Source organism: Larus michahellis, chromosome 3, assembly GCF_964199755.1.
Source record: "Larus michahellis chromosome 3, bLarMic1.1, whole genome shotgun sequence".
Lineage (NCBI taxonomy): Eukaryota > Metazoa > Chordata > Aves > Charadriiformes > Laridae > Larus > Larus michahellis.
This window is the reverse complement of record NC_133898.1, coordinates 110,820,182-110,838,252: the sequence shown is the minus strand read 5'-3', so window position 1 is coordinate 110,838,252 and position 18,071 is coordinate 110,820,182. Positions and strand designations below refer to the sequence as shown.

At 37.1% G+C, this 18,071-nt stretch overlaps 1 protein-coding gene across 1 annotated transcript in view; it reads right to left on the bottom strand.

Annotated features, from left to right (window-relative positions):
* Positions 1 to 18,071, bottom strand: part of SNTG2 (syntrophin gamma 2) — a 277,315-nt gene that overhangs the window by 73,379 nt on the left and 185,865 nt on the right. The window contains exon 9 of the mRNA XM_074581725.1: positions 9,276 to 9,403. Coding sequence (XP_074437826.1) covers positions 9,276 to 9,403 — 128 coding nt within the window. The remainder of the gene's footprint in view (positions 1 to 9,275; positions 9,404 to 18,071) is intronic.

Below are 18,071 nucleotides of genomic sequence, written 5' to 3'. Positions count from 1 at the left end.
ATGATTTAAATATCCAATTTATACTGTATATGAAATTCAGACATGATTGTTAGGGAAAACCAGATGTCCACGTGTTTGATTTACACTTAGCAATGTGCTGGATTTCTTTGAAATCTAAATACCTTCTGCATTCAGAAGGAAGAGCAATACAGCTTGATCATATAATTATTATTATTGATAACACAATGCAAATCAGTTTTTTTCCCGTAACACTCCCCTGAAAAGATGTATTTCTTGAACAAATAGATATTTTGTAAAGTAACAGCGATAAACTAAGTAATGAGCATCACAGACTTCAACACATTCAGCTCGCTCCAGAATTTTATTTTTTTCTTATTTTGGTGTTAAAGCAGGTCTGCTGAGAAAGTCAAAGCTATTTATCCTGAGGCATTTATTGAAGACATCTAGGGGTAAAGTCTTGCTGAGCTAATCCTGGTGGATTAGAATTTAGTATGTTGTCAGCAAGCAGAGGAAAAGACAAAATAAGTCTCATCTTCTCCAGAAACAAACAAACAACAAGTAATAATTCTTTGAACTCAGTGGTAATATTAATATGAACAATTCCCCGAGAGTAATAATATGTTTATCTTTTTTGGGGGGACAGGATTTATTTTGCCTTTTCTTCTGCTTGCTGGCAATATGCCATGGTGTGATTCACCATTCCGTTTTCTAAGGGACACTATTTACTAGAGCAAACAAGGGTGAAGAGGTGTCACACCAATTTTCCAGAGCAACACATCATCTTTGGTGGAAAGTGGAGACGGTTCCTGAGTACACGCATCGTGAAAAGAATGGAAGTGCTTCATTTTTGCCTGTGGACTTAGTTGCAGCACAGATTTTAAAAATAGAAGCTAAATATTGTGAGGCTGAAGATTCAAAAAATAAACCAGCTCACTCTCCTTATGTTGGCTTCACGCTACTGAGCAGAATTAAAGGGATGTATTTAAGCACGTGAATATATTGCCCTAGAGCACAAAGATATTTCCTTAGTTTTCATGCCACTGATCTCTGATACACTTTTAGACTGTAAGTTTATTGCATCCAAAAGTATGCCTAATTTCTGGCCAAAACATTTTACATCACTTCTCAGATAAACAACAGGTACTAAAGCAGTCCCAGCCTCTAATAATCAAAATTCAGTGATGATCTTTTATTGTAACTGTGCGGCATAGCTCCTGTCTAGCTTGTTTTTCCTGCCCATACCTTGATTTTTCTCTGATTTAGCAGCTTATTCTAGCCAAGGGTAAGTCAGTCCCTCATTGCAGACAGATCTGCAGAATGCCTAGTTGCTTCTCAGGTATCTTTCTGTTTATATTCTGTAGCCTGCATTTACCTGATGCCTTGATATTGATTTCCAGAATGTTTTACTGCTTGAGCAGAATTGTGGCAAAGGTACTGGAAACATTTATTTTAATGATGCTTTTAAAGAAAAACACATATAGCAGTTTTCAGGCAGTCCTTAAAAAACCATACATAGCACAATTAAAAAAAAAAAATAATCCACTGACTTCATGGCTTATTTTTTTTATATATCACATGAACAATGTAGTAAAAAACAAGAAATTGTCCTGTGCCTCGTATTCCTAAAGACATAAGACAGTGTTCTCGGAGGTGCTCCAGAGACCAACAAATTCAGAACAAAGATTACAGAATGGACTCCCATACAGGCAAATGCCAAGCTAGTTTTAGTACTTTGTAACTATAGTAAAAAAATCAACATGCATGGTGGAAATCACTAAATATTGCCCACAATGAAATAAATCAATTTCATTACAAGGCTATCAGGTCTAAAAGCCATTGAAAATGAATGTCACTTTTCAACTCTATGTAGAATGGGGAAAAAAAGAAGTTGAAATTCCTTAAGTGCCAAAGGAAACCCTAGTTGCCAAATCCTAAAATACTACAGTTAAAAACAGGAACAGCAGATGACAGCACAATACCTTTTGAGAAAAGAGAAAATTTACAATAGAAAATGTTATGGTTTAATTTGAATAACCAGAATTGTACATAGATTCTAGATGGGCCCTTAGCAGTGTTTGTATAATGGTTTTAATGCTTCTTACCTCTGGGAAGTATTTCTCCTGCTATACTCTAAAATCTCTATTTCTCCTTTGTAAGCCTGCAGGACAGTGGTGTTCCAGAGCTCTTCTCTGGCTAACTGCCTAACTATTGTACCCAGTCTCTGCCTTCCTCTGCTGCCATCTACCAAAAGGCTCCACTAGGCTCCCATGAAAAATTATTTCACATAGGGTTTGTTTGGGTTTTTTTTGTAGTAACAATCCATAATGTCATCCCCCTGCACTTTGTACTGTGTTACATCCCATTTCCAATAGTTCTATCCTTTCATAACATATTGTGCTCCTCTTCTGTACTGATGATGCTCATTCTGTGTCACCAATGATTTTAATTAGTGTACTGTTTTCTGCATCATCAGTCAAATTGCCCTTAAGGAACCCTATTAATAATATCCCTCCAAACCTATACTTTCTTTTTCATCTTACCTTTCATTAGATGTTAAACCCTTCTGACACTGTCTCCCAGCCTATGGCTCCATATGTTTGATTGTAATATCTTTCAGGTACGTACTTGTTCTTCTTATCCTCGTGTTCAACACAATCATTATTGAAAACTGTGAGCAAGTAACTCATTCATTTTTTTGTAACTCAGAGAGATTGTGTTTAACTCCTATACCTTTCTCAAAATGTTCTATTCCATTTCTTAATTTACAATTTATTTATCTAATTAAAGGCATTTTGTTAACTCACTGAAATGTTAAAATGGAAAATAGAATTCTTCAGAAAAATTCTGTTAAGAAACCAGTGAGCCAATTAAACAAACAAACAAAAAACCCCATTTAAAATAAAATAACACCATAATCTGTAGTAATTGCAATGGCCAGAATAGCAAGAAATAGAAAATAACACCTAAATCTAATTAAGTTGTTCTGTAATTGGGATCATAGCTCCATGGGCTCAAAGCTACTGTATTACTTCCAGTCCACTCATTTCTTCAATTTAATTTCCATCTTCCAAATAAGCAATTTTTTTTTCAGTCTCTAAATTCATAATGTGCAAGAGGTTATAACTATGGTACCTTCGCTTAAAGCTCCAGTCAACACAGCAGAGAAAAATGACTATACAGTACTTTGAGCGTCTGCTGTAAGGACTGAAAATACTTATCTACACATTTTTCCAAATAAGAATTTTGTCATTGCATAGGAAAAATGAAAGATTACAAATGAATGAACTACTTTCTCCATCTTCTATTAGACTACCTATCTTTACTTTTCTATGTTAGAAATACAAACACCCCAAACTATGCCATGAACTATACATTCCTTTGCATGAGAATTACTGATCTCGTTATTTCTCTGTCAAACTTACATCACATTTAGTGATCAACTTTATCCTCAACTTAACAGTCAAGTAATGTTTCCATGACCACCCAGCAATTAAGAACATTCACAGGAACCTAGTTCTCACTGTATATATTACCTTAGCTCTTACAGAGAAAAATGACATTGATGGATGGTGAGACATGTAGAATGATAGAAATAGTGGTGCTATATTATAAAGGCAAGTGAATAAAAAAGTTATTGAATTAATAACTAATCAAAAAGACTAAACGTCATGCTGCATAGAAATACTCAGATAGACTCCAATCATATCAACAATATGAAATACACTAATTAAAGATGATTTCAGTAGTTAATACAATGTTTCTCTTCCATGTTCAAACCTTCTGAAAATATAATTGGAAAGATCCTGTGCTAAGAAGAGGAAGGACATCTACTACACTTTTTATCTTTCCATTAAAATATTCTGGGGGATTTTTTTTGCTTTTGTTTTGTGAAATGGACAAACACGCTTCACAGTCCCACTCTACAGTATTTTCAAACATTCTTCTTCATGTATAAGGAAGGAAAAAAAACCCTGTCACATTCTCTCTTGCTTCTGTTAATATCTATGGTGCTGATAAAATAAAAAAAATACATTGTATCATTAAGTCACTAGTCTTAAGACTTGTTGGGAAAAATAAAATGAAAAGTCAAGTGAAATGAAAAGTCAAAGGTAACTCCTTTCTCTTATAATGAAAAAAGAATAACAATCAAACAGATATGGGTGTTCCTGGCCATCTCATGACACGAGAGCTAAAACTATGCCCTTTTTGCCAAAGTTACTGAAATACTCCAATGCAGTACTGAAGATTTAAAAATGCATAGTTTAACCAAAACCAAAGTCATATAGGCTAATCTGATTAGATTAGGCTAGATTTGATCTAAACCACACTAAAAGTATACTACAGTCAAACAGACAACTCTAGCTATATAACATGTTTCTAATTGAAAAATGGTAAAAATATTGAGCAAGATGCTGACATGCCATACATTGTCATACTCCGTAATTTTTTTAAAATAAAGGCAACAAAAAGATGTCCTTCAGTAACATATCAGACTCTATCTGACCTGAGGCTGTCTGAAAGTCTGAGTTTATTTACACCACCAGAAAAGGAATATTGAAAATATGAAACAATCCTGAATATAATGGAGAAGCAAAATGAACGAGGTCAGAGGGGCCATCCAGACTGGCCGACAGCAGCTTACCACATCACAACAGCAGGAGTAGTTGGACTTGCAGGTACTATACATAGAATACACAATACTATATATTAAAACAAACAGTCTGTGATTGATTTTAATAACAAAAGTATGCTAAGTCTGCTGTAGCCAACTGCAAGAATTCCACAGGTGAAAAAGCTGGTTTTCTGTCAGGGAAAAGGAGGATTGAAGAAAGCAGAATGGATAGACAGCAAAATAATCATACAGGCTTCAACATCCTTTCCCAAGCCATAACATTTTGCATAGTTCCAAGGGAATGTCACAAGCCAAAGGGATATAGATAATTTTGGTGGAAAGAAAGATATGGACTTCTGAATTTATTTCAGGTAGGAAGCAGGGGAACAGGCCTTTCATACAGTCCATCCACCTGAAGAGAAGGCACACAGCTATTTATGGGAAACTATATAAGGTAGTTCCAATATTTCAACAACACAGACTTGAAAAGTAATCTGGCTGTTCTGGTGCCAGTGCACCTCCTCAAGACAAACTGAGATAACTGTGAGGAAAATATATGACAAAGAATTGCAAAAAAACAAAGTTATACCAAGAACATGAGGGAGACAAAAATTTACAAGGATGACATATAGACTCACGGACTCATTTAATACTGAAAAAGCAAGCATGCCGTCTACCAACAGACGTAGATAGGCTCCAAGTAAATATTCAGAGAACGGCAAAATTAGCAAGTTAGTCATCAGGATCAATGATACATTCAGGGGAATTGTCATGGACTCATTCAAATGACTTTAGACTGATGGCTGAAATTGGAAAAGGAGCGGACGTGTGTAGATATGGTTGAAAGGAGGATTGTTATCTAGAACTGATGTCACCATTTATACTTGTAATTGCTTGTAGATTTTATTTCATGCAAAGTAGACACTTGATTTTAAAGAGCAATTACTGAAAACAAACGGAATTTATTTTTATACGAACATGGGGAAATGTAAAAGAAAGGATAAAAGTGGGATAACAGCAAGAACACGTACATGCATTTCAAAGGAGGAGGGAATAGGAGAAGAGCAATCTGGTATCCCTCAGGCAAAAATAAACACCTTTAGTAAGAACGTAGGAAACACCTCATCCACAGTTAATCTCAAGGTGGTATTCCTTTAATGCTCATATAGATATTCTTGTTGGTTTACCAAAACAAGCAAGGAGCATTTAGTAGAACTAAAGTATCATGGGACAGTGAGAGGCTTTATGGAAAGATTTTATCTTCCTTTTGAGAGTTTACTACAAAAAGGAAAAAAAAAACCAAACCACCGTTAATAAAGGAGTGCTGTGTATACTAAGTATATATGGGAGAGAGATGCATCACAAGAGAATATGTCTTTCCGAGACTGAAACTGAAAGCACTAAGCTCCTCAATCCTTACAAGAAAAATATATCTGTGATGGGTTGATCCTGGGTGAGCAGCTAAGCATACATGTGGCCACTCACTCCCACACCCCTCTCCAGTGGGACAGCAGGAAGAATAAGAAGAGCCAGAAAACTAGTACATTGAAATAAAGATAGTTTAATAAGCAAAGGAAAGGGGAAACAAAAGCAATAACCCAATCTACAACTGGTTGAGTATGAGCAGAGCACGAAAAAGAGAAAGCCTTGATGTCATGAAAGCAGTGCTCAGCAACAACCAAAACACTGGTGTGTGATTAACATTGGTTTAGTCACAAACCAAAACACAGCACCATATAGGCTGCTATGAAGAATCATAGAATCATTTAGGTTGGAAAAGACCCTTGGGACCATCGAGTCCAACCATCAACCCCACTCTACAAAGTTCTCCCTTACACCATATCCCCTAACACCACATCTAAACGAGTCTTAAACACATTCAGGGATGGTGACTCCACCACCTCCCTGGGCAGCCTATTCCAGTGTCTGACCACTCTTTCTGGGAAGAATTTTTTCCTCATGTCCAGCCTAAACCTACCCTGCTGCAGCTTGAACCCATTCCCTCTTGTTCTATCGCTAATTACCTGTGAGAAGAGACCAGCACCAACCTCTCTACAGTGTCCTTTCAAGTAGTTGTAGAGAGTGATGAGGTCTCCCCTCAGCCTCCTTTTCCTCAAACTAAATAGTCCCAGCTCCTTCAATCGCTCCTCATAAGATTTCTTCTCCAGGCCCTTCACCAGCTTCGTTGCCCTCCTCTGCACTTGCTCCAGCACCTCGATATCTCTCTCATATTGAGGTGCCCAGAACTGGACACCATACTCAAGGTGTGGCCTCACCAGTGCTGAGTACAGGGGGACAAGCACCTTCCTACTTCTGCTGGACACAGTATTTCTAATACAAGCCAGGATGGCATTGGCCCTCTTGGCCACCTGGGCACACTGCTGGCTCATGTTCAGCCACCTGTCAATTAGAACCCCCAGGTCCTTTTCCGCCAGGCAGCTCTCCAGCCACTCTTCCCCAAGCCTGTAGCGATGCATGGGGTTGTTGTGGCCCAAGTGCAGGACCCAGCACTTGGCCTTGTTGAAGCACATTCCATTAGCATTGGCCCATCAATCCAATCTATCCAAGTCTCTCTGTAGAGCCTCCCTATCCTCATGCAGACCAACACTCCCGCTTAGCTTCATGTCATCTGCAAACTTGATGATGATACACACTCTATGTCCTTATCAAGGTCATCAATAAAGATGTTAAACAGAAATAGTCCCAACACTGAGCCCTGAGGGACACCACATGTGACCAGCTGCCAGCTGGATTTAACTCCACTGGCCACCACTCTTTGGGACCGCCCATCCAGCCAGTGCTTGATCCAGCAGATCGTATGCTCATCCAGGCCATGAGCCGCCAGTTTTTCCATGAGAATTCTATGGGGGACAGTGTCAAATGCTTTTCCAAAGTCTAGGTAGACAATGTCCACAGCCTTTCCCTCATCCAATGATCAGGTGATCTTGTCATAGAAGGAGATCAGGTTCATCAGGCAGGACCTGCCTTTCATAAACCCATGCTGACTAGGCCTGATCCCCTGGATTAACTCCACCTCAGCCAGACTCAGTACATTAGAAGGCAGTTTATTTCAAAGAATTCTCAAAATGCATGTGCTACTGGTCCGGGAACTGGAATCCCTTGGGATTGTTGCATCTAGCGCACAGAGTGCACAGAACAGGAGTGAAACTGCTTCAAGCTATCAGGATGATAACTGAACTCAGAGGTTTAAATGTTCCTTCTTCTTCCACTTATCCTTTAAATTTAAGAACACTGCTGACAAGTTGATGGTGAGTTGGTCTAAATGTGCACATACAGATTTGTTCACTTAATTCACAGGAGAGCTTCTAAGCCTTGAATGGTTGGAGGCCTGTGATAGATTGGGAAGGGTTGGACCACGTGAACTGGTCAACTGAAGTAGGAAGGAAGTAAGTGGTGGAGGAAGTGATGAGAGATTAAATGAAATGGAAGTAAGAGTTCAGATGAAGACTGTGGAAGAATCTTAAAACTTTTCCAGACAAGTTATTGTTATTTACCTGTGATGCTTTAATATAAAGTGTGGGAGAGGGGTTCCCACCTGATTTAGGAAACTAACTGCCCTAAGTTAAAAGCAGCATAACTGTCCTACTAGAAAAATAATGTTTTTCGGGTGATTTTCAGGAAACAGATAAAAAATCTGGCATAGATCAAGAAAGGTATAAACACGAATTTCTGGTACCTCGTGGTAACAGGTGACCTGTACAGTTGATGCTTCAACAGAGATTCCAATTCCCTCATTAACAAAAATTAATAGAATAGAATAGAATAGAATAGAATAGAATAGAATAGAATAGAATAGAATAGAATAGAATAGAATAGAATAGAATAGAATAGAATATTTTCAGTTGGAAGTAAATAAATACAGGGCAACACACAATGAAAATGGAAAATAACAACAGTGAATGAACTCCTGTTCTCATACATATGGAGAACTGTGGACTACTTGGCCACAACTACTAGTAGATTTGAGGCAGGCCTACCACACGGAATAGTTTGCAGAAAAAAGCTGATGCATGCTGGGATGTGTTAAACCTTTCTCGAGCACATTATTTACTGAAGCTTTATTAAACTTCGCTTTTACTTTCATCTTTCCTGAAGTCCAGGACAATCACCTCGGACATCCTATTCAACTGCTACTTTATGAACCATTACTTAGGTCTGATGCAAAAAGATTCTACGATCAAAAAACCAATATTCTGTACCATGTGCTTTGCCAAAATCTTTTGTTAATATGTGTCTCTATATGAAAATGATATGCAACACAGTCATGACGATTATGCACTGTGTTATAATTTGTAAAGAAAAAGGAGAGTTAATTGATAATATTAGACTTTGTGAATATGGAATTATTCTATTAGACAAGTGGAATGAAATGCAGTACCTTCAAAACTAATTCAAGTAATGTCAAGTTTAACCTCTGTACTAGCTGCTGACGCTAACTGAATTCCCAAGACAAAACAGACTACAGAAACATATTTGTAGGAGCTATATTTATTGTCTGTTTTTACTTTATCTTTGGTAATCGCCATGCATGTCACTAATCTCAAGAGAAGATGGGTTGCATAGTTTTTAATAAGAAGACTTTCATATCTCCACTCAAAGAATTCTTATATAGCCAACACTCCACAGCAAAATAGTAGGTACAGCTAGCTAACCCAGTGCTACCCCCTTTTAGATTACAAACCTTAATTTATCTGTTCCAGCTTTGTACCTCGAGATTCGAGCCATTGACAGAGGAACTGATAAGGTGTCTAGCCAGCGCTTCTCGTATTTTGGTTCATTAGCTATGGGTGAAGAAGGTGATGATGGAGCCTGTACAGAATAAATGAGAATCAGTAAGTGCAGTTTATCAGATAACAGTGAAAAAAACATGAATATGCATCTCTGGCTCTACTTGTCTCAGAAGTGAATAATCATAGCAATAAAACTATTCAAGAAACTCGGGATTTAGTAGAGAAATAAAAAGAAGCATTCATGTAAAAGGGAACGCTAGCTATCTTGATATTATGCTTGTGATTTAATTTCAGTATTGCCTTAAAGATATTTATATTTTTGTCAATATATCTGACAATAAAAAGGAAATTGTTTTTAGTCATAAATGTCTTGAATTTTCTCTAAATACAACATAAAATACATTTCTGGTTTAAATTAATTTGTTCTGTGCAACTCTTCTACATGTCTCAGACAATCATCAGACAAAAAGACAAAAATAATATCCTAATGTACAGACCACACTAGAGAATACTGGTTTCTTATTTATGCATTGTGACTTTTATCCAGAATGTTATTAAATAGTAGACCTAAAACTCTGATTTCTGTACTATCACTATCCATACACAGACTGACGAATTTTGAAATTTCATCTTTGAGGTTTTCCTTCAAATGCTTCTACTAGAAAGGCAAGATTGTTGATATTATCTAAGCAGTCAGGGATGTCCAGATCTCAGAACACTGAAAATATAAAATTTTACAGTCTACTCATTTCATGTAATTACAGCATACAAAAGAAAATAACGTCAAATCAAAGGTGTGCAAATGCGAATTAAGTTAGGCGAATTAGCCTGATATATAGCTGTTGATAAAAGGGTCTACTCGAGCCTAACCTAGAGGTTATACACACACTGTTCAGCCTGCTCATATATGTAGCATCTTATATACCGCAACTAAATACTGCATGAAGGCACCAGGAATGAAACAAGCTAAAAAGAAAACATCTATGAAGTTCTATAAATTGTCACTGAACCACTAGCACTAAAACATTCAGGAAACCGCAGGAAGAGATACATCTTTGTTGATGTACACTTGCAGAATATGCGGTTTGTTCCTAGGAAAATAATATCCAGATGTTTACATCACTGTATCAATGACTGAAAGTACAGTACTATGCCCAAATTATCAAAAAAGACAGGAACCAGCTTTGTTTGCAAATGATTTCAAAATAGTGTTTACAGGCAAAAATCAAATTAATTAGAAACAGATTAGAAAATGCTGGAAACCACTGCTCAGCGTACCAACTCAGATTTATGACCATGATTATGAGCTTAAAAAAATATTTATTAAATAAACAATAGAACGAGCTGAGAGTTTCTCATAGAATGCATAAAAATGATAAATTGAAAAGTTTTTATTGGTACTTATAGCTCCACACTACCTTGGCAGCTGAGCATTTCACTCTTCTATACAAATAGCACTACTACTTACAGAGAGACAGCTGAGAAGGATTCAGAGTCATAGATATTTAGGTCAAAGTTAGGCATTTGTGCTGTCTCTGGAACAAAATTATTTGTCCCAGGTTGTACAGAGGACTTTCCAGTAGAGAAAGGAGTTGAAAGCTGGTTATTTTTATGTGAGCTATAAATATGCACTGAGTAATACTTACAAAAGGAAATAAACTTCAGAATGACACGTTAGCTCTGTTATGCCCAGGTGTTCAAAGCCATAAAGTTTACTCTAACAAGCATCCTGGGAACTGTTCTATTTCTATTTCTTTTTCTTGCTTACAAGGATTTAGGGTTAATTCCCTCCCCGCCCCGGCGAAAGCTCTTTCTTATAGTCAGGAAGGGCTGATCTTTCTATTTACTTCTTTAAACAAATCAAAATAGTGAGTTTCACATTCTAACCGGACAACTCAGAGTTAGTGATCGAGGGACGCTTTTCTAGTAAACGAAATTGCCAGAGTTGGTAACACTAAAGAATTTTTTAGACTGCAGTCTCTTTGGGGAAAGGAATTTCATTTAGAGTATTTGCAATCCCTAGAACAATCCAGCTTTCATTTGATTGAGATCTCCTGGTGTTGTTGCAGTACGAATATTTCATAATCAAGTCCATAGACTAACTCTATTTCATAGAATTATCCCCCAAAGGCTAAGGTGTCTCCAAAGCTCTAGTATAAATTTAATAATATCATCGTGAAGAATCTGATGCATATTTTAGAATCCTGTACAAATTAAAATAATTGACAGGACCACATGCAATCTTTGGCTGAAAATGATCAACATAGTCTAACGTGCCTGTCTGGAAACTGAAATGTCTAAGAATAAAGAACAAGGTAGCTTATTACAGTCAAACATAAATGCTTGAATATGATCACTGAATTTAAATACAAGAATCAGAAAATAAAGGAACATAAAAAAATTCCTGAAGTACCTTTACCTGTTGTTTCCATCCTCTCAACTCTCAAGATACAGAAAACATTTAGAGAACTTAAACATAGGCCCCTGTCTTTTTCTTGTGAACTATTAGCTGTACTTCTTTTAGCGGGCTCTTATAGAAGAATATTCTGTAATATTCTACGCAATTTAAAAGCATTTGTGAGCAAAAAATTCATGTGTGGGTCACTCCTGCAATTTAATATTTCCATTTGGCCCCTTATACTTGAATCAAATGCTTTAGTAGGATACCAGGGTAAAGAAAAAATATCTCAATGTAAGTAAAGATCAGAATTTTAGAAAATCTACATCACAGCTATCCGTTAGATTCATGATTTGGAGGGCAAAAAATGGCCAAAACCACTTGGTCAAAATCTATTAACCTCAAAGTTATCGTACTATATTATAGAATGCCAAGCTGTTACAAATGATGTAAACTCATAAAGAAAACGTGTCTTCTCCAGACAATTTCAAAGCTGTGATATTTGAAAAACACCCTACAAAGTAATTTTCCCCCAGTTCTGTACCACTTATTCCTGCAGAAAACCTACTGCATGATCTGAACGTTAATGACCAAGAACAGGAAAAGGATATGAAAGGGTCAAACTGGTCTATCATAGGTCCAGCAGTTCATTTTGTTCAGTTTGCCCTATAATCTATTAACACTTCAATCTGAGACAGACCTTTTGATGTATCTCCTTCTAAACACATGGATAAAAATAACAAAATGAGGAAGAAGCAAGTCCATACAACTTTTGCAAACAGAGGTCACGCCTCACAAATCTTTTAGAGTTGACCAAAACTGTTAATTAGTTACAAGAGAACCAATTGCTGAGGGGTACTTGGGTTTCCAAAAACCTTTTGTCCCTCACAAAAGGTTCTTAACACAACTTAATAATTAGCTACAATACAGTAAGCAAAACACAGCAGTTAAGAACCAGTTTTCACTGTGGAGGGGCACTATCAGTGGACTCCCACAGTTACATATGCCATTCAGAATATTGATTAATGATCTGGACAAGATGGTGAACACTGGACTGACCAAGTTTACTATGCACAACAAGCAATAAAGAATGATAAAAAGAAAACCAAACTGCAAACAGCTGCAGAAGCAGCTCATGACTGAGAGACAAAAGGACTGCTAATAGTATAGTAGATAAATGTATAGTAATGCACAGGAGGAAAGACAATATTAACTTTCCCCATACTGTAATGAGATATGAACAGGCAATTAACACTCAAAAATAAGATCTTGCTGTTCTGGGAAAAGCAGATGTTGAAAGGTATGGAATAGTTTCCATGCAAATAATGATGACGTAAACCAAAGATTCATTAGACTGGAAAAGAAGCAGCTGAGGGAATTGTATGATAAAGGCATGTAAAAACATAAACAACAGAGAAGGGGATTAGGCAACAGTGGTTCACTTACCCTTTTCATATAAGAAGCAAGGGTATCGATTAGAGGTAAAATACAGTAGGATAAAAGCAAAGAAAAATTCTATTTATATAATAAACTCTGTCTCAGGAAGCCCTTATCCCACAAATTATTGGAGGTGCAGGAAATACACTCTATAAATAATTCTACATATCTCCTCTGTTCTTGTATTCTCTTGAGGGCACCTGCTTGGGACAAGCTATTTGGCTAGATGGTCCTTTGGTCTGACCCAGTGTACTGAGCTGGCTGACCTTCAAGCCTTCTGCCCACTAAACAGCTGCTGCTGCTCATGTTGAAAACTCTCCACCCCGTTTCCTCCAAAGCATATAAAAATTTGGCTGTTTAGAAATCATCTCTGCAATCACAGCTTTTATCCTCTCATTCATTTCATACCTTTGGCTTTCTGCTGACACCGCCAACAATGTTGCCAATTAATGCCAATTTGTTTGTAACACCTGTCCATTACAAAATGGAATGAACACAAAAATCTCATTTTTGACAGAACACTGAACAAGAATCAGGTTGTAATGACACATAATCACTACCCACCTGGGACAGCTGTGTACTGTTGACCTGGAGGAGGCTCTGATTCTGTATCCCATTAGCAATCATTGACCTATGAAGGACAATGTAGGCAAGTGCTTTGTTGCTTTTTTAAACGACTATATAACAATTCATTATGGGGCAACCAAGAATTCTTCCCCTAAGTAGAATGAGTCCAGAAAATCCTCCACTGAGAGACCTAATCAGAAATGTCTCTATAATTAAGTTTCCATTAAAACACAGGAAGGAAGGCAAAAGATCACAGCTGGCTGAGACTGTCAATTTTTAATCTTTGTTTGACATACGATTTGCAGAGCTTGGGAAACTCAGTTATTTTACCTTACTTTTTAAAAAACTGTCATGGACTCTAAATCTCTGCAAGAAAAATGTCACGTCCTCAGCAGGAAGTGTTTCTGAATCCCCCCTAGTAACTTAATTTGCAATTTCTGCTTGGGCCGCACCTTGAAAGCAGTCACAAAGATATTTTAGGTTAACAATCAATCTTTCGTTAAACGTGGGCTTCAGTGTCCTGGTTTGAAGTAAAACAAAACCAACTTTCTGTTCAGTAATTTTACCTCTTAGCTAGGCCTTTTCTAACTCTCTGAAATTAACAGCATATTGTGCCGAAAACGGTTCATTCTCAGAGTGCTAAGACCAATGTTTACAATTAGTGCCAAGGAATGGTATGCAGGGAGGCTCTTGCTTATACTTACTGCTATAACAACGAAGGTCAGCTAACTCTGTTATTTGCCCCATTGGAGGGTCAGAAACGGAAAAACGTAAAGGGGTCCCACCTGTGGGGAGGAGCGGGCAGGACAGGTGACCCAAAATTGACCAACAGGGGTATTCCATCCCGTCTGCCCCATGCTCAGTATAAAAGCTGAGGGATCAAAAGGTCAGTCTCTTTTTTTCTTCAATGCCCAATGTCTGAGGAGGATTCTGTCTGTTCGTCTGCCTTTGATCCTGATCTGTGTGTTCCTGACTCCAGCTCTGGAATCCAGTTCCCACCCGTCGCTGAGTCCAGCCTGGACTTCCCCAGTGCCCGCCGGTGACATCATCCTGGGAGCTTAATACGGTTTTGTATATACTGTATCTGTTTTATTATTTCCTTTTTATTCTATTATTAATATTTCATTAAAGTAATTTAGTTTCTTTTAAACTCATAAATCTCTTTATCTTTCCTCCTCCTCTCCCTGTACGAGAGGTGTGAGGAGAGCATCTGTTGCCGGCCATTGGCCAATTTGGCCAAAACCACAACATTCAGGCAGGTTGAAGCTGGGTTAATTCACTTCTGGAGTCAGAAATACTCAGGGTTATGTTACTCAGGATGCTTAAGCTTGCTTTTAAATATACTTTTCATCTCATATTACAAATACTCTCTGGTTTGCAGAGTCTTCATACTGCATGCAGATGAAGGACTATATCTGGAGGAGTAATGTATCTATTACAAACATTCTCATACCACTAATAAGCAAAGAGGCAACAATAATTGGTACAGTTTATTCTTAGGAGACTAAACTAATTCGCACCAATTATTTCTTCCCTTGAAAGAAGCTACGTTTTTCTTTGCTACCACAATGCCTTGCTGTTGACACCAGCATTGAGAAATAGAGAGGACAGGAGAACTTCTGCGCTTTTGACTGTAAATGTAAACAGTGCAAATGATTTCACAAAAGACTTATTTATGTTCTACAAGAGTTAGATTTTCTGTCAAAACTCCTTAATTTTTGCAGTTACTTGCTAAATTGCATGTTTGAGGGTTTCGAAAGACTGGCAGGATATACACATGTAAACTTAAGTTTCAATAAATTTATATTAATTTATATGTATTAATAAATCTAATAAATTGTTATTTTGGTGAAGATTGAAAGGTAAACTGGTATTTCTACCAAGCACATATATATGGAAGAGGCACAGCTAGTTCAAGTTTACTGTCTTTGTTGATACTGGTTCAAAAAAAGATTTTTGCTATTTCTCCTTTGGTGAGCATTGCTGAGAATTTATGAGAAGAATATAAAATATTTCTCTGTAAATTATGTATATGAAAATGCTAGCAACATTAATACCTTTGATATTTATATATTGAAATATTTTCCTAGTAAAAACAACTCCGAGGTTGAAATCATAGAAGTATAGAATATCTCAAGTTGGAAGCGATCCATAAGGATCATCGAGTCTAATTGCCTGCTCCTTGCAGGACTACCTAAAATGAAATCATACGACCATGAGCATCATCCAGATGGTCCTTGAACTCTGAAATGCTACAAAACGGTTGGTCAGAGCTTCATTTCCTTAAGCTATAACTGAAAACATTGGCCAGTAAATTTTAATGGATTTTAGTAAAAACTTTTAGATTACTAAATACTAACTTTCTTGCATCTTTTTGGTGCAAACTGTAGTGTATTTGTCGAAACTCCATTACTAAAAATACTACAGCATACTCAAAAGCAAGCCCTCAATATAACATGCTTTTCAAAGTAGGCAGATTTGTCTTTCTGTTATTCTGGAGGAAGAGAATTAGAGCTATATGATTTCTTTCAACAGCACCAGCAACCATTCAACTCACAGTGAATTGGATAAGCTCTCTCTATAGTTTTCAGTCAGGTCTGTGACTGAAAATATATCTATATATTGTATATACCTATATATTTATATATATAGCTAGGATTAGTTTTCAGTGGATCAATGAACTGATCTGACCAATGTATGGCTGAGCATTTGCTCATACTTATTCCAAGGACAGACAGGAAACAGAGGCTGTAGATTGGCTGGAGAAGACGACAAGACCTCTCCTTTTAGCAGTAAGAGAGTCTTACATTAGCTTACTTTAATTGCTGAACAACACAATTAACAACTGTTCAGCCAGGAATAGAGACATGAGTGAAACTCTTGTGATGCACAGCTGAAGAAACACATTATTGAGATATCTACTGTAAATAGGAGTCAATTAGAGCGTTCGACTTGTCTCAGAACTCAGAGGGAATTAATGACAATATCAAAATACCTGTGCATTGCTTTGATGCAGCATCAATTCAGGAAAGGGTCTGTGTTTATTTATTTTTAATGGAATTCTTACATGCAGGTGCACAATGCTGTGACAGCTTTAAGAAGACAGTAATTATCTGGTAAAATATGCATCAGCAAATCATTTAATAGATAAAGGCTTCTATACAAGAAACAAGCTCTTCCAGATGAAGTAACAATGTGGACAAGTAATGTGATGTCTTTAAAATTCAGCGAAAGCAGCAACTTTTAATTATACAGCTCTATTCTACATTATTTTAATTGACAGACGTTGTATAATTAAATGGAAGGTGAAACAGCATGTGAAACAAGGATACTACCCCTCCCTTTCTATCCCTGAAAAGAAACACTGTTTCAATTCTAATGCTGCATCTCATGCATGCTTTTGAAATTTAATGACTGCTCTTGAAGACACTTAATGCTTTTTAATTAAAGGATGATTTTGCTGACACTGAGCACCTATACGTGGTGTTTACATGGAGAGTCTGTATAGCAGTACATGCTAGGGACTTACACTGCCCTATTCACTGTAGTAGCTATGCGTTTAAATCAATGGGATTACTACTCTACCAGTGAGGAATAAATAACAAACCTTTCAATTATATAAGTTTATCTAGAAGTGATTTACAAGGGAAATATTAATGAATATTTCATTACAGCTGTGCTGCTAGGTGCTATTACATTATTTTTTTTTAATGAACCAATAAGGTACAAGCCTGACCAAGGTATTTTTAGAGAATACTTATGGACTATTTGACAGAATCTTGCACCTTTTTCTTTAATTTGTTTCCCTCAGGCTAGTGTGTAATTGGTTCCTGAGTAACCTCAGTAACCTTGCCTGGAACACCTTTCCAGATATATTTTTCCTTTGGGGGTAGGGGACAAGGGCCAGAGTAGTTTGTATTAAATCTCAGCACAAAAAGCAGGAAGTAATTATGACTCTTCTGAAACAATAACAGCAGTTAGGAATCAAACCCCATATATAAGGAAAAGAACAGAACAAAATATAATGTTGAGATTATTATGGTGTTACACTATAAATGCAAGTGTACCCAAACTTCAGCTGTTACAGACAGTTTTTGGCAGCCTTTCATATTCCCAAATGGGGCGTGCTGTCCCCACTTAGAAAAATTAGTTCAAGGTTAGGGAAATTCTTTGGAGTCCACACAGTCTGCACATCCCCCAGGATAAAACCAAGTCCTGACTCTTGCTTGTATCACTAACTAGGAGTTCAGATAGTGTTAATCTGTTGCAGGAACTTGTGGAATGACACTGGGTGCCACTTTGAGGGAGACTCATTGACTCAATTTCACTATCATTTTTCACTGTA